The 20,093-nt window shown below is 39.8% G+C and overlaps 2 protein-coding genes across 2 annotated transcripts in view; one reads left to right on the top strand and one right to left on the bottom strand.

Annotated features, from left to right (window-relative positions):
- tp53bp2a (tumor protein p53 binding protein, 2a) overlaps positions 1 to 2,928 on the bottom strand; it is a 28,285-nt gene extending 25,357 nt beyond the window's left edge. The window contains exons 1-2 of the mRNA XM_083898115.1: positions 2,909 to 2,928; positions 2,476 to 2,606 (exon numbers count right to left, since the gene is read on the bottom strand). Of these exons, the coding sequence (XP_083754241.1) occupies positions 2,476 to 2,502 (27 nt within the window). The 5' untranslated portion in view covers positions 2,503 to 2,606; positions 2,909 to 2,928. The remainder of the gene's footprint in view (positions 1 to 2,475; positions 2,607 to 2,908) is intronic.
- Positions 2,929 to 4,528: 1,600 nt separating this feature from the next.
- On the top strand, positions 4,529 to 18,093 carry xpo5 (exportin 5; the record flags this gene model as incomplete). Its single annotated transcript, XM_083897776.1, has 33 exons — positions 4,529 to 4,630; positions 6,154 to 6,275; positions 6,360 to 6,432; positions 6,532 to 6,669; positions 7,182 to 7,364; positions 7,460 to 7,486; positions 7,583 to 7,768; positions 8,209 to 8,285; positions 8,402 to 8,446; positions 8,575 to 8,656; positions 9,443 to 9,526; positions 9,623 to 9,748; positions 10,269 to 10,359; positions 10,461 to 10,589; positions 10,696 to 10,811; positions 10,901 to 11,056; positions 12,195 to 12,236; positions 12,318 to 12,407; positions 12,509 to 12,708; positions 12,796 to 12,898; positions 13,005 to 13,186; positions 14,493 to 14,593; positions 14,739 to 14,835; positions 14,936 to 15,066; positions 15,232 to 15,335; positions 15,457 to 15,503; positions 15,585 to 15,700; positions 16,121 to 16,180; positions 16,277 to 16,374; positions 16,467 to 16,574; positions 16,657 to 16,794; positions 17,404 to 17,568; positions 17,779 to 18,093. 33 exons carry the CDS (start codon positions 4,529 to 4,531, stop codon positions 17,926 to 17,928), a joined length of 3,669 nt encoding a protein of 1,222 aa, XP_083753902.1. The 3' UTR covers positions 17,929 to 18,093.
- Positions 18,094 to 20,093: the final 2,000 nt, after the last annotated feature.

The following is a 20,093-nucleotide window of genomic DNA, read 5'->3' as shown; positions in this document are numbered from 1 at the left end:
CGATTATTTAAGGGATAAACACCGATCAACATTTGTCGTCATTTTCCGGACAAAACAAGTACTCGATTAATAGAGAAAATAATCGACAGGTTACAAAATTATGGCGTTAATCTCTAGTAATCAACAAAGTAAATAATGGCACCAATTTTAGTGCCAGTTAAATTGGTACAACATTCAGCTTCTAAAATGTGATATATTAATTTCTTATACTAAATGTTAAGTACAAATCAAATAATGGTAACGTCACACTGCCTTCTCCTTTACCATCAGGTGTGCTCACTCACAACAGATTAGTAATTTGACAACATAAAAATCACTACCTATTCTTCAGAAGGCAGTGAGTAAACACGCATAGGCCACTGTCCACAATAAGTGCTGAGAAACAGACGCTTGCACTGCAGCAAAAGCAATGGTCTGATGATGAGGGATGATGATGGTGATGATAGTGGTGAAATGGCAGGAGGCCAAGCAAGACTTGGCAGGTACGTTCTGCTTGCCGAGTGTTCCAGGCAATAACAAAGTATTTTGAATAACAAAGTGATAAGCGCACAAATGAATAGAGGAGTTGACCGTGTAAAGTAAATATTAAGCTGTACTGCAACATGGAGTACTGTATCTAAGAGATGTAATGCAAACATCACAGTGTCTCAACAGCCTACGGAGCTGTGACGGCAGCTAACAATGCCTGATGCGTGTCTTCAAGAAGTTAGGGAAGCGTATTGCTGCCATACATACAAACAGGAGTGGGGTGCTCAGTGTTACATTATAACGAGTAACTATCACGTTATTTCGAGATAAGCTATTTTCTTGTTATAACGAGAAACTATCACATTATTTCGCGATAAGATGGTTTCTCATTATAACGAGAAACTGTCAAGTTATTTCGCGATAAGATGTTTTCTCGTTATAGCGAGAAACTGTCAAGTTATTTCGAGATAAGAGGTTTTCTCATAACAGGAAATTGTCACGTTATTTCGCGATGAGATGTTTTCTCATAACAGGAAATTGTCACGTTATTTCAGATAAAATGTTTTCTCATTATAACGAGAAACTGCCAAGTTATTTCGAGATAATATATTTTGGACGTTATACAGAGAAAACATCTTATCGTGAAATGAAAGGTACAATTTTTCGTTATAACGTAATAGTTTCTCAAAAGGATGTGATAGTTTCTCATTATAACCAGAAAATAATCTTATCTCGAAATAACGTGATAGTTTCCCGTTATAACGTGAAAACTATCTTATGTCGAAATAACGCGAGTTTCTCGTTATAATGAGAAAACATTTTATCTCGAAATATGTGATAGTTTCTTGTTATAACGAGAAAACAATCTTATCTGTAAATAACGTAATAGTTTCTTGTTATAACGTAATAGTTTATCAAAATAACTTTATAGTGTCTCATTATAGCAAGAAAACAATTGTATCTCGAAATAACAGTTTCTCCTTATAACGTAATAGTTTCTCAAAAAAACGTGATAGTTTCTCGTTATAACAAGAAAACAATCTTATCTCTAAATAACGTGATAGTTTCTCGAAATAATGTGATATGAACGCAATACTCAACGCCCCACTTTTTTGTATGTGTGGCAGCAATACGCTTCCGTAAGAAGTAGATTATTGCAAGGTGTATTTTTTTCAACTTGCCATCAAAACTGAAATAATTGAATGTGTGTGTTTCAAACAGACTTTAGTTTGTTTGCTGTGCTTCACAATTAACCTTGTGTTAGTTAAAACTGAAAACACTGAATGCTCTTGTCTCTACTCTGTAGACTCACAAGCCACTTTATTGTGTACACAAGACACTCAAACTTCACTTGAACTTCAGCAGGTCGCCTTGACCCAGTCCATATACCTAAATGCAGCGAGTTTCTGCCACGTTTTACGACTGATTAGATATTTTTCATTAACAAGCAGTCAAACAGATCCACCTGAGAGATTGTACACTAAGGCAATTTGATGTAGGGACTTTAAAAGAATTATACAACAGCTGTGTTTGCAAGGAGGGGCTGTGATGGAGAGTAAGCAAATGAGGTCACCTGCAGTGTAAACAATGGATGACAACATTTATTGACTTTACAGAATACATCGTAGCCCATTCTCTATGACACACAGATTTGTGCAACCAGAATATGGCTCCCCAACCAGAAACCTAACTTTAACCGAAAACCACAATCTTCAAATCTTAGCCCTCAATTTAACCAGTTAGGTTCTGCCTCATTGGGACCAGGTTTTGGTCTCCATGAGGACGACTGGTAAGCACATATACACCGCTAATAATAAACTTCACACACCTGCCAGCGTTGTCATAGTAATGACACTGTTCCCAACCACATCAACTCGCCACGTCTATTTAAATGTCCAGGTAATTCAATAACACAATAACACAACAATGTCGAAAAGAGCAACAACAAAAAAACACTTATCCAGGTGACTAAAATGAAATGAATAGTAATTTAATCCAAAAACTCACCGGCATCATTTTAGCTTCGTACCGCATTTAGCTAACAACACAGCATGAATCCGCTGGTAGTTTCGACGAAAGCCGTGGGACTGACGACCTCTTTAATCCCGGGGAAGGCTACTTTCTCGCGTCCTGCATTACTACAAAAAAAACAACAACAAAGCACATGGTTAGACGACATTACAACTCAGCACAACGTGAAATAAAACAGACAAAACACTCAAAAACGCTGCTACGTGTTGATCCCGTGGACCTGTTGCTACAAGGCCTTCACGGCCAAAGTTTCCGTTGTAGTTGTGTGTGTGTGTGTGTGCGCGAGAGCATCGCTGTACAACTTTGTGCCGTGGCTTCGTCGCGAGCGCCGTTAAAAAAAAAAAACCTTAAACGTACGTAGTTGTTAATCGACGAGGAGCAAATCCAGTATTTTCCAGCTTTTTCTTACCCGAGGAAGCGACGGTAATCAGACCCCGAAACCCCGCACTGACTGACAGTGAAGCTCGGCGATGCACACAGACACAGCCGATCCCAGAGTGACGTCTCGAGAGGAAACTCATTCCAGTTTGGAATTCAAGCTCCGCCCTGTTCTAGGAGACACAACACCGCCCACCTACCGGACCAGTCCGGTGTCAATATTCAACACGAACGTCTTATTTTGTAGCACGCAACGGAGCTAAAGGGGCGGGGCTCTATCCAGATCTTATAATGCATCCATGGTTTGACTTCGGGGTAACATTTTTACGCTTCACAGTATCCATGGTGACGAAGGACATTTTAAGAGAAGATGTCTCACTCTGCCTGTTTTTTTGGATGTTAAAGGCTTTATGCAGTGACGTTCACTTCAGCAAAAGTATCTGTTCCAGGGCCGGCCCAAGCCTCCATGGGGCCCTAAGCAAAATAGATTTCGGGTCCCTCTGTTACTGCCAATAATAATGACTATTGATCATTCACACACCAACTATACTAATACTTATCCTACTCTGTCACGAATATGAATACACTTGTAAAACTAAATGTGAGAACTTTTTGTTGCATGGAAACCAGATTAGAAAACTTACAGAAAAATCTTTCAATTAATATTTGGCAAAATCAACAACTCCCCCTACTACTACTGGCGACACAGAGAATCAATACAAAAAAGCAAACGGTTTATAAATAAAATATTAAGATATTAAGGTCTGAGCACTTCATTGATATTTTTGCATATGAAGTGACTTAAGCAGTTGTCAAAAGTGTTAAATAGTTAAACTTAGAATAATTAGGAAGTTTCTACTAAATGACACAATATTTTAGCTAAGTCATATTATTTGTAGTTTTTAACTAAAGGATTTCAGGTATGAAAAAATCTGCCAATCAAACAATGAATCAGAAACAAATATGAATATGTGAGTAAAGTACTAAATGTACAGCAGCTACACTCACATGTCCATATGAATTATATTATTATTATATCATAATAATAATTCTCAATTTTTGTTCCGGATTTTATACAGTTATGCTATGTCTCATTATTATGGTATCTTATATTTATGGGATATCATCCAAAAATATGACTTAATATTTCATAGCATGTCATCATTATGACTTGGGTATGCATTATTTTTTCCCATGTGGCAAAGTAAGGTTATGTCAATACAATAATGATACATTAATGGTTTGAATGGTTTGAAATTGAATGTGTCGCGAAAAATAAACAATCGAATAAGAGCAAACTTCTCGATTAAAAAGAAAATGAAACAAAAAAGGGTATTGACTTTCATCTTCATTCATCTACATTCGATTAAACGAGTGTTTTGTAGTTCACTGAGCTGTTAACGTACATCAGTTTAAACTCAGAAGTGATTCCTCTGTCACCGTGTATACGATCTTTTAAAAAAAGAAGAAGAAGATGGCGCTTTAACTACAACTCCCAGGATTCTGGTTCTACGGCAAGCGAGAGGATTAAAAAACCCGTTGTGGTAGTAGCAGCACATTTGGTGCACGTTGGCTCGCATCGCGTCGCTGCTGCAGGTTTTGCATAAGGGAGCTCCTGTCTTTCTCCTTCACTGTTGTGTTACCTGAAGTCATGGCCGACCAGGTGGCTGCCGTGTGTGAGCAGCTCATTAAAGCTGTCAATGTGATGATGGACGCAGAAACGAGCCAAATTTACCGACTGGAGGCCCTAAAGGTAGCATCTTTACCACGGACTGTTAGCTTGCTCCAAGTTGCCGTGTTTACTTTTTTTTCCCCTCAGCGATGTGGTTAAAGTAGGACTGTGTGCTTTGAAAACCGAATAACCTGCTTCTGTCTGCGTTAAAAAACACCGCTCACGTAGTGGTTTACGCTCGTTAATGTTGGCTAATTTCGCAGTGAGTGGTGCGGTTGACTATCACCACCACCACCACCACCACCACCCTGCTGCTGTCGACTCACATTCATTCATTCATTCATTCATGGGCATGCTTACACCACCATTCAGCATCGCCGTGGAACTTTAAAGCTCTAATTTCCAACATTGTTTTGATGATCGCAACGTTAAGCTTAGCTTGAATTGCTATGCGTTAGCTGCTATTTGTGTTTATTGTGATGCTAGTGGTGAAGCAGCTGTTGTAGCAGCGTGCAACACTTACAACAAGTGGATCGTGGTGAATATCCATTATCTGTAGAATCGTGGCTGGTTAGCATTTCACGTGTGTCACTTGCCAGCAGCTCGCCATCATACAGTCCTAGTCATTTCTCACTCTCACCCTGCTGCTGTCGACTCAACTTCATTCATTCATTCGTGGACATGCTTACACCTCCATTTAACATCGCAGTGGAACTTATAAAAGCTCTAATTTCCAACATTGTTTTGATGATAGCAACGTTAAGGTTAGCTTGAATAGCTAAGCGTTAGCTGCTATTTGTGTTTATTGTGATGCTAGTGGTGAAGCAGCTGTTGCAGCAGTGGTATTATAAACGCTCACAATAAGTGGATTGTGGTGAATAGTTGGTTAGCATTTCAGGTGTGTCACTTGTATAGTCCAGCAGCTCGCCATCATACAGTCCTAGTCATTTTTTTTAAACTGCCACAAGGGGGAGCTTTCCCTTAATCCCAGGACCCAGGAATCTGTTTTTCGTTTAACATTTTTATCCGCAGGAATGCTTTGTTTTGTAGTATTTTTTTGGTAAAGATTTATTTGCAAAGCACAGATGGCTCAAACTTGTTGCCTGTCACTAAATAACAAGTTATTTCTATGTATGAGATTAATTTTGCATCATAAATAGGTTCTTTTTGTGACCCGTTTATTGTTCGATATCAAAACGCGCATTTTATTTTGAAAATTCTGTGAAATGTCATCATAAAAAATAATTCTGATGATTTGGCCCCTAACGACCATTCTACACTCAATGGCCCCCCAGTCATGAGTTTGAGACCCCGTCATTATATCTTTTAGAACATTAGAACAATTAGTTAATCTGCCTTCTGACATCGTACGTTTACATTCCAAATTATGGTAGATTACGGACTGAACCCCCACTTGTTTATGTTTAATAATCTGTAGAAATATACATATATTAAAGCACATTTATTTTCTCAAATGCAATAATCTGGTCAATCACAATTATTTTAGGTACTGACACATTACATATGCAGAGGAAAGCAGTGTTTACATCATTGTCAAATTGTATTGTCACCTGTTTTATAACAACCTTTGTTTTTCACTGCAGTTTTATGAAGAGTTTAAAGAGAGAAACTCCTTCTGTGTCCCGTGTGGCCTGCAATTAGCTGACAAAGCTCAACCAGCTATAGTCCGACACTTTGGTTTCCAAATCCTGGAGCATGTCATCAAGTGAGTTTAACATCATTGTTATTCGAGTATCAAGTATAATGGCACAATTGAATATGATATTATTAAACCTCGCTTCTCCTGCAGATTCAAATGGAACGACATGCAACAGGAAGAAAAAGTCCAGTTGAAGGAGTGTACCATGCAGCTCTTATCAAATGTAAGTTACCATCATACGTTGAAAGTAACACAAAAGCAGATTTATCATTTATCAAAATACTTGATGTTGTTGTCGCTTGTTTTGGGGTCTTATCATCAGGGCACCTGTTCCATTTTGGAGGAGGAGAGCCACATCAAAGATGTCCTGTCCCGAATCACAGTGGAAATGATAAAGAGAGAATGGCCTCAACACTGGCCAGATATGTTGAAAGAGATGGAGGCGCTCACGAGTCAAGGGGTGAGTTACTTACGTAAAAATGTCATTACTTATGGGCAAATACTCAATATGTGTGTTTCTGTATAAAATTCCCATTATTTTTCCATTATGGCTGTGAAAAGGTTGAACTTTAAAGGAGACATATTATGCAAAATCAACTTTTTAATCATATTTATACTTGTATTTCTGGAGGCTATGAGTCGGCAAACTGTGAAAAAAGTTGACTCAGTCATGTTTTTGTGGTCCTCCTCAGTCTTAGTATAGGATATAAATGTGATGTTGACGTAGTTTCCTGTGTCTCATCTGCATTTAAAGAGACGGGTGCTAAAAAGAGAGCGTTCTGAACAGGGCTGTTTTGGCGGAGTGATTGAACTGCTATGGTGCTTCATCCTTAAGTTATTTTGACCAAAGCATGTCACAGACATGTTCATTAGGACACCAGGGAACTAGGTTCACCTCGAGAAATAGGATATAATATGTCTACTTTAAAAGGGAATAAAGTAAATCATAAATTTCGCGTCCCCGTTCCTCAGGAGGCACAGACGGAGCTGGTGATGTTGATCCTGCTGAGGCTGGCAGAAGATGTGATCACGTTCCAAACGTTGCCCGCTCAGCGGCGCCGAGACATCCAGCAGACGCTCACCCAGAACATGGAAAGCATTTTCAGTTTCATGATGGCAATTTTGCAGGTGAACGTGGAGGACTATCGTAGACTGGTGAGTGGGATCTCAACTCCGATTCTGTGGTCGTCACTAGAAATAAGTCAAAAGTAACTTATTTGTGTGTGTTGTTTTTTTTTTTTTAAATCCAGAAAGATGTACCTGGACAGGAACTACAGGTGAGAAAACCTCACTGTGCCTTTTTGCTTTCTAAGTGAGTCTCTCATCAGCTTGATTGTGTCAATTTCACACTCTTCCTTTAACTTTTTGCCCAGGCCAGAGCTCACTGTCGCGTCGCTGTGGCCACACTGAATACACTCGCAGGCTACATCGACTGGGTGTCCCTGGTGTACATCACCTCCGGAAACTGTCACCTCCTCGAGATCTTGTGTCTTCTGCTGAGCGAGTCGGAGCTGCAGCTGGAGGCAGCGGAGTGTCTGCTCATCGCCATCAGCCGGAAGGTGAGTCACAGGAAATTGCAATACAAAACGTCTGTTGACGATTGCGTTTGTTTGATAATTGCTAATAAATGCTGTTTCAAATGGCAGATACAGGTTAGTTTTAGTCTCGCAGCTTCTCACTTTGTTTACGTGATTAAAAAAAAAATAGAAGAAATGTCTTGGATGTGTACTGTTATTTTTTTCTTCCAATGTGTTTGTTTTTCCATTTCTGCTTCTCTTTACAGTCTTGATTTAGTTTTTCAATTCATAGGTAACCTGTTTTGTCCATAAAATGCAGAAAATTGTGCAAAATATCACCCTCAAATTGAAAATACACAGTTAACCGTCAGTACAGAACAAATATGATCAGAAATGATGAGCCATGCTCCTGTAAATATTATTTAAATTTAAATTAGATCAGAAATAGTAGTCATAAATATGAATGTGCCATTGTGCCGCAGGGAAAGCTGGAGGAGAGGAAGCCATTCATGCTGCTCTTTGATGATGTGGCCATACACTACATCCTTTCTGCGGCACAGTAAGTACAGCCGCTTCTCTCCATCATCCCCACTTCAACATGCACATTTTCACCATCACTGATTCATCCTGCCTGCCTCTGTCTGTGTGTGTGTGTGTGTGTGTGTGTGTGTGTAGGTCGGCAGATGGACTGGCGTTATGTAAGAAATCCACAGAGTCGCAGTAAGTACTGATGCCATAACTTTCACTTGAGCACAGATGCAAAACAAATTATTAAGTGTTGTTTTTTTTAGTGCATGTGGTTGCGATTTATAGTCCTGCGTGTGTGTGTGTATATACTGTGTGTGTAGAGCAGTGGAGCGGCATTATATCTTCCTGAAGAGGCTGTGTCAAGTCCTGTGTGCCCTGGGAGGACAGCTCTTCTCATTAGTGGTGAGTTTATCCGAATTCAGGGGTATCCAAAGGGCCAGATTTGATAATGTGAAGAGTCCCGGGGCTCAATAGTCAATTTTTTAAGCAGTAAAAGGTGCAAATCATTTTTCCTGGCCATAAATAATAACTTATAAAACCGAACCAAAGATGGGGGATGTATAAAATCTTATCACAGCCCGTGTGGCTGGACTCTAGGGCTGCAACGATTACTTGAATGATTCGAGTAACTCGATTACAAAAAATTCTCAAAAAGGCAAAAACTCTGCCTCGAGTATTTGTTTTATTTCTATCTCGCGCGGCCTGTTCAGCGCAGGGATCATTGTTCCACACGGACCGTTTTAGCAGACGCACACCGCACATCCGGATTTCAGCTAGCGCGATGGCAGAGAGTGAAACAGCCGGTTGCTAACGCTTCCGGCACACGCTAAAGTAAACATTGATGTTGGCTGATTTAATGTAGCTTACTAGGGCTGCAGCTATCTAATGTTTTTGTAATCGAGTATTCTACCGATTATTCCCCAATTAATTGAGCAATCAGGTTAAAAGAAAATAATTGTGTCCTGGATTAATCGAAAAATAATTGGTCAAATTTCCATTACAAAAATATTTGATAGCTGCAGAGCTCCTGGACTCTGGATATTTCTGTCCTAATTTGAACACACAGTTGTTCTCCTGGTGGTTTTATTTCAGCTTAGTCCACACAAATGCATATAAATTAAAAGCATGTTTTTTTATCGTATTTCTGTTTATGACTGATCATTTGGAAATACCATGATCTCGCCACAGGGTTCGGACGTCGAGGTTGAAATACCTGCGAATCTCAGCAAGTACATGGAAGCTCTTCTGTCCTTCACTACACATTCCAGTCAGGTACGGTGACAAATTGCCTTAAGTTCACGTCTTTAAGACGGCGTTTGACTTTGGACAGGGAAATTAATCCGTTGGTTTCTTTTGCGTTTGATGCAGTTCTTGAAGTCGTCCGCTCAGCCTACGTGGGGAGCTTTGTTCAGACACGAGACGTTGTCAAAGGAACCGGTCATCATGGACATGGCCGTCAAATACCTCAAAGCCTGTATGGTCAACCTCGTCAAGGTGAGAGAGTGTTGTGTGCCTTTATTTAGCCTTTCTGTTTAACTGTGAACACAGAATGTAAAGGTGAAAGGTGTTGTTCTACTTTTAATCCAGCAGTGATGTTAGTCACAGAGCCCATGTGATGAATGTGTGAAAGAGAAAGCCAGCATGGTGACGCATGAAGCAGAGCGATGCATATTTGGACTAAAGCCCGATTTATTAATTTTTTTACTCTTTTGATAACTATGGCTAGACAAAAATTTAAACAGTCGGAAGAAGTTTTCAAACTTCAGCAGAAAAGGATCCTTTCGTGTCCACAGCAAACACACACACACACACACCTCCAACTGCTTCAGTTGGCGACTTTTTCTTCTTTTTGGGGGGTCATAAAGGCTGAATTTGTAGAAATAGCTGATTAAATTGACTTCAAATGTGGTCTTGATGATAGCGCTGGATCTATGTGTAAAGGCTGGTTAGTGATATCTGTGCCCAGCCGTACGTGGTGTTGAGTTTCTTTCTGTCATTTCTCTCTCGTCTCCAGACTGGATTCCCGTCGAGAGAAGATGATCCATCTTGCGAGTACTCCCGCGTGGACTTCGACAGCGACGAGGACTTCAACTCCTTCTTCGTCGGTAGGTTTTATGGGTTCAGCTTTTCTGCATTTGTGATCAGTACATTCAGTATTCTCCCACTTATTGGTTCTCTTGTTTATTTTTTTTTCAATGCATTGCAGCTTTTCGAGCACAGCAGGGAGAAGTGCTGCGGAACGCCTGTCGCATTGTTCCCATGGAGGCCTTTCAGATAGCAGTAGAGTGGTTCCAGTACCAGATTTCTAGCCCCATTGATATTGGGGATACCACGTGTAAGTTTGTGAAGGGGTATACTCATTCTGTACCTTTTGTTTTTCAAACTATATAAGCAGGTTTACATACTTGACATGACTTCTCCTCTCACCCAAACCTCACTAGCAAAGTGTGGAGAAGGCCTGTGTTCCCTTCTGTCTCCGTCTGTGGTCCAGTGGGATGCGATGACCATCTTCATGGAGTGCACATTGACGCAGATCTTCAAAGGTCTAGAAGAGGAGGTAATTGAGCCGTTAAAGCGATTCCATTCAATCACACCATAATGACGCCGAGTGCTTCCGCTCTCTAACTCCGCCTCTGACTTGTGCAGAAGTTGCCGATAGATCGTGGCGTGGAGCTGCTGCAGGTGGTGCTCAACTACGACACCAAAGACCCGCTCATCTTGTCCTGTTTGCTCACCAACATCTCGGCCCTCTTCCCGTTTGTTGTGCACAGACCACACTTCCTGACACAGGTCTTACACAAGGTCAGTTGAGTTTTCATTGTTTATGATGCATGTCTTATTTTTGTATGTTTCTACTACACCGTTTTATTTGTTTCAAACCTACCTACAAGCACAGGGAAATGGGTAATATGAATTTCAAAGTGGATGTTTTTCAGTGTTGGCACATTGTTAGCGCTGACTTCACCAAGAAGGAACCAGCCTGAGACATTGACATCTGCTCTTACTGGACATCAGCTTTTATAATAAAATTAGTGCTAGGCCTGTTATCGGCGTTAGCGTCAACGTTAGCGCGTGGCCCGTTTCCATGACAACTGACTGGAAAAAGACACGTGTGACGTCATGTTTGCGTGCCGCAACCGGAGTCCAGGCTCCGTTTATCTTTTAGCTCTGTTAGCCTTGTTAGCTGTGCTAGTGCGCCTGCAGTCGAACTGGAGCGGTCTGTTTATTAAACGAAAAGAGCAGCGCTACAAATAACCAGCGTACCTGTGTACTGCGTATGTGTGCCTCTGTTTTTAAAGTTTAGCGTGACTTAAGAAACTCATTTTAACAATCGGGAGTCACGTAAACATGACGTCATGTGTGTCTGTTTCCGGTAACCACCGTTACCACGTTAACGTGCCCAGCACTAAATAAAATCTATGCCGGCTTGAGTCAACATCTTAATAACATATAATAATAACATTGATTTTTAAAGATCATACCTTTATGCCAACATGAGACAGCATTTACACCAAATTCCATTGAAAAAGATCTGCAATTTTACTTGTACAAGCGGGAGTTGTTGCTCCACTGCTGCCTCCAAGTTCAAATGTTTTATCTTGTGATTTGAAGTGTTCCTAATTCTTTGTACAGATTGACATCAGTGCCACACACTAACCAAATGTTGACCAGTAGCTATGGTGTCTCTGTGAGGTCAAAAATTATCATTTTCTCTGTGGACTTTGGTCTGGAGGATTAAGTGGTTTAGATATTTTATTTTCTAGTTAAGGTGAGTGTAGGTTAAGTGGCTAAAATCTGTTGTTTCTTTGCGATTCAGACCAGACATTGGCTGTAAGAGTTCATTTCCCAGAGACGTTTTTGACGATATGTGTTTTATAGAAAGCAGCGTGAGAATTAGTGATATGTTTCAACTTCATTTTCTTCTCTTTTGTCTCCGTAGCTATTTAACGCCATCACATTTGAGGTTGTCCAGGACAGTAAGGTGAGTTGACCTCAAAAAGCAAGTTTTCTTTATTGTTAATGTCCACGGTAAACTTAAAAACCACCCCTCTTCTGCCCTCAGATACCTCGAACCAGATCTGTGAAGAATGCGAGGAGGCACGCGTGTTCTTCTCTCATCAAAATCTGCCGTGATTATACTCCGTTCATCCTGGTAAATGCTCTTCATATAGCATGACATGTATACAGAGCTGATGAGTAAGTAAATATGTATGACTTACCCTTTAATTGATATGAATATTATTTCCTCTCCAGCCTTGTTTTGACATGTTTTACACTCACGTGAAGAAGCTCTTTTCTAACGACGGCATGCTGACTCACTTGGAGAAGTGTTCGCTGTTGGAAGCGCTGGTGCTCATCAGTAACCAGTTCAAAGACTTTGCAAAGCAGAAGGCTTTTCTCGACGAACTCATGGCGACGGTCATCACAGAGTGGACCTCGGATGAGATGAGGCGGTGAGTTTTTCTCCCCTCAACCTTTTCCTTTTAATTGTCCGCGACTCATTTCGCAGTCGTGACGGACGATCTCCTGCTGTGTTTCAGAGTGATGTGGGATCCTGCCATGTTTCTGTCCTTTGTTGGAGCCGATCAGGTCGTCACGGAGCAAAGTCCAGACGCAGACACTGCAAGTCTTAACAGGGGAAAGGTATGTTCTGTTGTTTTTTAAGACTCTTTTTAGCCACTTTTAGTTTTTTTCCTTAGTATATGGTGCTAAAACATTATTTTTCTTCTTTAAATTTCCTTTCCTGCAGCTGAGTTTCTGTTTGAACGCCATGTTGGCGGTGGTGAAACGGGCACGGTGGCCTGCAGACCTGGAGGAAGCCAAGGCTGGTGGCTTCGTGGTGGGCTACACACCCGCTGGAGTTCCCATCTACAGAAACCCCTGCGCAGCCCAGTTTCTGCTCTTGCTGCCCAACTTGTTGGCTCTCATCAGGTACACCAGTAGCTTCTATAACACTTTATAAAACTGTAATATACCCATTTTATTCCATTTACACATGCATGGTAGTTCCTAGAGACTGGGTCAAGATTTTACTTTTACTTATAGATGCACTGTGTACTTTTTGGTGATTTTCTGTTGTTATCCTGCTTCTGTTTGGTCTTTGTGAACAAAGACAATGTGATAGTATTTGTGTGTGTGTGTACACACAGTGTTTATCCCTTCAAACTGCATTTTGAGCAGTAGTAAAACCTTTTGGGAGCTCTTCTTTATGTTTTCAGTCATTCTCTCTCCTCTGCTTGCAGCTGCTCCACTTAACTATTACGATGTTACTGTTGTTGCCTATATCTAGCTTGTCATAAAGTGAGTCACTTCCTATGTGGAGTGCAGGAATGTTGCCAAGCAACATGACACACAAACACTGAGAAACGCAGAGAGTCGTGTGGAGCTGATTGGCTTAAACTCACTTGACGACGGTTTGAATGTAACAAACCGTGTTTTAAGTTTCCCACTCCAGATGTATATATCTGGAGTTTCCCACTCCAGATATATATATGCATATGCATATGTATTTATATATATATATATATATATATATATATATATATATATATATGCATATGTTTTTATATATGTGTAAATATATATGCATATGCATATGTATTTATATATGTGTAAATATATATGCATATGCATATGTATTTATATATGTGTAAATATATATGCATATGTATGTATGTTTATTTTTATGTATGTATATGTATTTATATGCATGTAAACGTGTATATGTATATATGTAAACGTGTATATATATACATATATGTAAACGTGTGTATATATATATATGTAAACGTGTATATATATACATATATGTAAACGTGTGTATATATATATATATATATACACACACATATATATATATATATATATATATACACACACATATATATATATATATATATATATATATATATATATATATATATATATATATATATATATATATATATATATATATATATATATATATATATATATATATATATATATATATATATATATATATATATATATATATATATATATATATACACATGTATGCTCTGACAGGAGTTGTATTGTGAATTAGGTCACAATGTTTTGGCCTCTTTTTAAAAGTGGGTCACACCCCCATGTAAAAAGTTCGGGGAAAGCTGCTGTAGTGTGGTGAAGACCTTGAAGTCTGACCTTGATTTTTAGGTTGGACGTGTACGTGGGTTATTATTGTTCTAAAATGTCTCTTATTTGTCTCTTATTGCAGGACTCACAACAGTCTGTACCTGCCGGAGAACATGGCTCGTCTGAGCGAGACCTTTTCTTGCGCTCACGATGTGATGGATGCGGAGAAGAACGTAGTTCTCTGTAGGAGGAGCCTTACACACACACACACACACACACACACACACACACACACACACACACACACACACACACACACACACACACACCTTCTCCATCAGTTACAAAAAGCCTGGGATTTCACCCTCGTAATTTGTGCTCTCACCAGGTCTCTCTCCGCATCCTTTGGATTTTTACGACTCTCCGGTGTATCGGTCCAGCCTGGAGAGCATGCAGAGATTTTTTGTCACAGTTTATGATAACTGGTGAGAGCAGTGGTTACACTTTTGCCACAGATCAGATCATTTTCTTGCCGTTTTTCCCCATTAAATTCCACATCCTCTGCCACTGTGTTCACCTCTGCAGCTTCACAGTCTTGGGAAATTTTGGTCCGTCGCTGCAGCAGGAATTCTACACCATCGACAGGTTGGCTGAAGAAATCACTGGCTCTGCTTTTTTCTCTCTCGACCATGTGCCCGACTACAGACTTCGCCCTATGATTCATATCCTCATTTGCTCGTCCTCCGTTTAATTTTCCGTTTCTTTATTTCCATGGTAGAGGCATTCATTCTTGAGATGCATATGTGTTTTGTCTCTCTTTGTATTGCTCTACATAGGCAAATATGATCCACTGCTTGTTAACAGTCAATTTCCTTAATAAGTATTACGGGTGTTTGTGAAGCAGCTGGTGCAATCATGTCCTCAGGAGTACTACGAGACTCTACTCTGCCCCCTGCTGGGCCCTCTGTTTGCCTACATGCAGCAGGTTAGACTCTATAATCCTCATTAATCTCACAGAAACAAAAAATAATAATAATCCAGTCAGTCGTAGCTGCCTTTGTGGTCAAAGTTAAAGGTGTTTTTCTTTTTTCTGCTTTGTACTACAGAGACTTAACGCCAAGTGGCAGGTCATCAACCAGAGAACCTCTGCGAAGTGAGTCTTAAATCTGCGATTATATATCGTGTCATGACTTGAGTGATGAATGTATTAATGACTACTTTTTTGTGTTTTTAGCGAGGAGGAGGAGGAGGAAGAGGAGGTGGTGTTGTCTCAGGAGAGCCAGGTGACACAGGAGATGTTGGAGGAGCAGCTGGTGCGTCTGCTCACCAGGGAGGTGATGGATGTTCTCAGTAAGTTTCACAGTTTTAATCACAAAGAACATATAAATGAGATTTAAAGATCATTTATTACCCCTAATATTAAGTAAAATAAGTGTTTTGAATCCTAATGCCTATAAAATAACTTTAAGATCTGTATACTCGATGAGTATAAACCGAGGTGTGGAGTCTAGGACTTAAGTGCTACTTTTTTTCTTGGAACACATGAAGAAAGCACCATTGTTTGTGTTTATCATTCATAGATAAACCTATGACTGCAAGTATTGTGGTAGATTAGACTGTGTTACTGCTTAAGTTCACTCTTTTCATATAAGATAAGATCTCTTTTTTCCTGTGTTCAGAAGGTACACAAGTACCTGATCAGCTTTTACCATGTAAGAGTATTTATGGGGGCCATAACATTTCCTCCTCCTTCTTCTTCCTCTTCTTTAGCTGTGAGCTGCATTTCCAGAAAAGTGCCTGAAGCAGCAGCAAGCAAGGAGGAAATAGACGGTAAAAGCGATTCCGTATGAGATCATTTGACGCAAAAGTTGCATCATTCAACTGTTCTTCTCATTTCTTTGCTTGAAATGTTCTCTGCACGCACAGAGGAGGACATGATGATGGATTCGGTGCAGACGTCGTCGTCTTCTGCGCAGCCCACGGAGGAGCTGAGCGAGCTGGGGAAATGCCTGATGAAACACGAGGTCGGCCTAAGACGCGTCGCTTCACATTCAGTAAAGTCACGCACGTTATGTTCTACGTCTAAACTCCTCCTCCTTTTCTTTTTGTTTCCCAGAACATCTGCATGTCCCTGTTGACCCTGTCCTTCACCTCACTGTCATGGAAAGACGCCACAAACTGTCACCGCACAGCTTCCATGGTCTGTTGGACCCTTCTGCGACAGGTATTTAACCTTTTTGAACCCTTCACGTTTGCTGTGATTTGATACCAAAGTATCCTAAATGTGTACGTTTGTGTCTTTCCAGGTCACAACAGGGAATCTTCTTCCTGAGGCGGTCACGTGGTTCTACACCAGCGTTCTTAGAGGCCTTCAAGTTCACGGGCAGCACGAAGTCTGCAACACCTCGCTGTCTCAGCTGGCCATGTACATCTATGAAAACCTGGTGAGAACAATGTTCGGACCATATCTCAGGGCTGTAGGCTCAGCTTTTTCACTAGGAGCAAGCAGAAAAAAATGTAGGAGCACTATGACATTTCTTAAATAATATTTTTTTTTTATTAACACTCAAAACAATGTACACAGTAACATAAATGTGCATGTGTGTATATATGTGTATGTGTATATATGTGTATGTGTATATGTATGCATCTGCAAATATAAATATGTGTATATGTATGCAAATATATATATGTATGCGAATATATATGTGTATATGTATGCATATGCGAATATATGTATATAAGTGTATATGTATGCATATGCGAATATATTTGTATATGTATGCATATGCGAATATATTATATTCGCATATGCATACATATACAAATATATATTCGCATATGCATACATATACAAATATATATATACATATATTATATGTGTATATGTTTGCATATGCGAATATATATATATGTGTGTGTATATGTATGCATATGTGTATGTATAATGTCTTTAAATCCAATTTTCTATCTATATCTGGAGATGATTCAACAATTCCACCAATTGCGTCTCTTGTGCCTTCTCCATCCTCGTCTGTCCATGTTTCCTTTAGCGGCCTCGTTACGCGGAGCTCAGGAATGCGATGACCCAGATCCCCAACATCAACGTGGAGGCCTTGGACCTGTACGATCACCGACTCGTCGACCCCACCGCCCAGAAAGCTGGAGAAAAAAGGAGGAAAGACCAGTTCAAGAAGCTCCTCGCAGGAACTGTTGGGGTAATGTCACTCACGGCCATTAGATGGCAGCACGACACCAGAAAGGGAGCAGAGACTCCGGGCTGCAATAGTGCAAGTCATTACTCAGCAGTGTGATTGTGCCCGGTGTTGTAAATCGTACGTGCGGCAGCTCGGCTAATGAAATTCTTTCTAGGAGATGTTGAACGGCTCGGTTTAACCTCCCCCCGTCTCTTTGTGCTCTGCCAACAGAAAGCCCTGTGCCAGCAGTTCAGGAAGGAGGTTCATATCCGGAATCTTCCATCGCTCTTTAAAAAGCCCAAGGCAGACAAAGACGTAGTGAACAATGAAGAAGCTTTGGGCCTGGCAGCTCTCTTCTCCCCACAGAATAATTCCCTGTAGGAACACACGGCAAAAATCGAGACGACACACTGACTGAAGAGGGTTTTTACTCGTCGCTATCTAAAATAACCCTGTCGACCCTTTCCACTCATTTTTTAAAAAACATTTCAACCTTAACAGTTATAATAATAATAACGTACCACAGCACCACTCACTGTTTCTCCTAGTCACTTTTACAGACAAGATTTATACAGACAAATCCCTTTTAAATCATGTTGCACACTTCTGATTCACCTTTCCTGTACATTTTGTAAAAGAGGTTATAGAAAAGAAAATTATCTTGGGTTAAAAAAAAAAAAAAAAGTATTTTTAAAGGGACAGTGTGTAAAATGTATAAGGTAAATCAGTTTCAGGTTTTTTTTAGCTTCATAAATGTGAATATTTTCTGGTTTCTTATCACAAAAAAAAATTCAAAAAGTCATAATTTCAAGGTTTGGAATTATCAAGAAAATTATCAGCAGATTAATCGATTATGAAAATAATCACTGGCTCCTCCATCAATATAATAATGCATACAATGAAGTGATTGTATACTTAAAGTAGTGCCGTGCACGTTAACGGGGGTTAGCGGCGTTAATGGCGTCAACATTGGCGCATGCCGTGTTTTCATGACTACTGACCGGAAAAAGACGCGCGTTTGTTAAATAGAGTCTCTAAAGTCATGCTAAACTTTAAAAACACAGACACACATACGCAGTACACGGGTACGCTGGTTATTTGTAGCGTTGCTCTTTTCGTTTAATAAACAGACCACTCCAGTTGATACTGTCGGCGCGCTAACGCGACGGGTGTTGTTCCTGTCAGTCATCATGGAAATGCGTTGTGCGTTAATGTTGACGCCAAGCACTAGCTTAAATAGAACAAAAAAATACATTTTACACACTGGACCTTTAAGGAAATGTCTTTAAAAAAAAAAATTTTGCTCTGCTGTGCCACAAACAGACCTCGCGATAGGTCAAATTTGAATTCAGTCATTTTATTTTGTGCCTTTTTTTATGTTATTTTTGAGCGTCCAGCGCTCAGCGTCACACGCCCAAAGCTAGTCTTCATATCCATGTCGTACAGTAAAAACTCGGAGGTCGGTGTTGACTGTGACGTGAAGTTGCGACACCGACGCTGCTGTTAGAAGTTAATACGTTTCTTGTAAAAACAGTTTAATATGGGACAAATCCTGGTTTAATTACCGTCATTTCTCTTGGACTGGACAAGCTTGAGTGCAGTTTTTTGTTTTTGTCTAATGAAGCTGAAGGACATGGTACCTCAAGTGAGACTTTCCCTAAGACGAGGTGACAATATTTAACGGAAACAAAGTTCAAGGGAAGGAAAGAAGAAGAAGAAGAAGAAAAAAAGATTCAGTTACGAACAACAATTGTCTATGTTGCACATGACTTTGCCTGTTCTTTATATGGACGCAGTGTGGATTGTTTATTTAACGCAGAGCACATATCATGCTACTAATGCTACTTGTTTGTGCCATAACACTCTCATGCGACTGGAAATCGATGACACAAACGGACAAAAAACTAAAAAAAAGATGAATTAAGGTTGAGCTAACGTAGCTTCATCCAAGTTTTTATGTTTCATAGCTGTTCACTTAGTGTTTTTTAAGTGTTTTGTTTTGAAGAAGTGGGGAAAAAAAAGAAACCCTGAATGAACCAACACTACATTCCTGTTTTGTTTTTTTAAAGCATCATATTTTTTTTCTGCTCTAAGGGAGCTGTCGAGGTAGATCATGGTGATTATGAAAGTGTGTTTTGTGTGAATTCAAACCAAAATAAATGGATATTTTGTAGAACAGGTTCACATCCTTCTCACCAAAAATAGTGATTTTGTTCAACACTAAAATAGTGACGGCGGTTTATTTTGTGGTGTGGTTTGTATGAACTTTGTTTTAAATGAAGTAGACAAAAATATCATCCTTTGGTTTTTTCGATTGAGTGAACGGATGACGATTCAAATGCTTCACGTTGACAAAATTCTCCCGTTTTGTTACGTCGTTTCGTTTTGTATACGGTTGATTTGATATTTTGCGAATGAAGTGAAACTGTGGCCGTAAATAAATCACTGATACCTTCAGAAACGTGTATACGACTTTGTTTTGATTGCTCCTCCTGTCACTATTTTACTACTGTGTGTGTATTATGTACGAACGAGTCATAAAATGC

The sequence above is a fragment of the Microchirus variegatus genome, assembly GCF_963457635.1.
Source record: "Microchirus variegatus genome assembly, chromosome: 11".
Taxonomy (NCBI): Eukaryota; Metazoa; Chordata; class Actinopteri; order Pleuronectiformes; family Soleidae; genus Microchirus; species Microchirus variegatus.
This window is presented reverse-complemented; position numbering and strand designations above follow the sequence as displayed.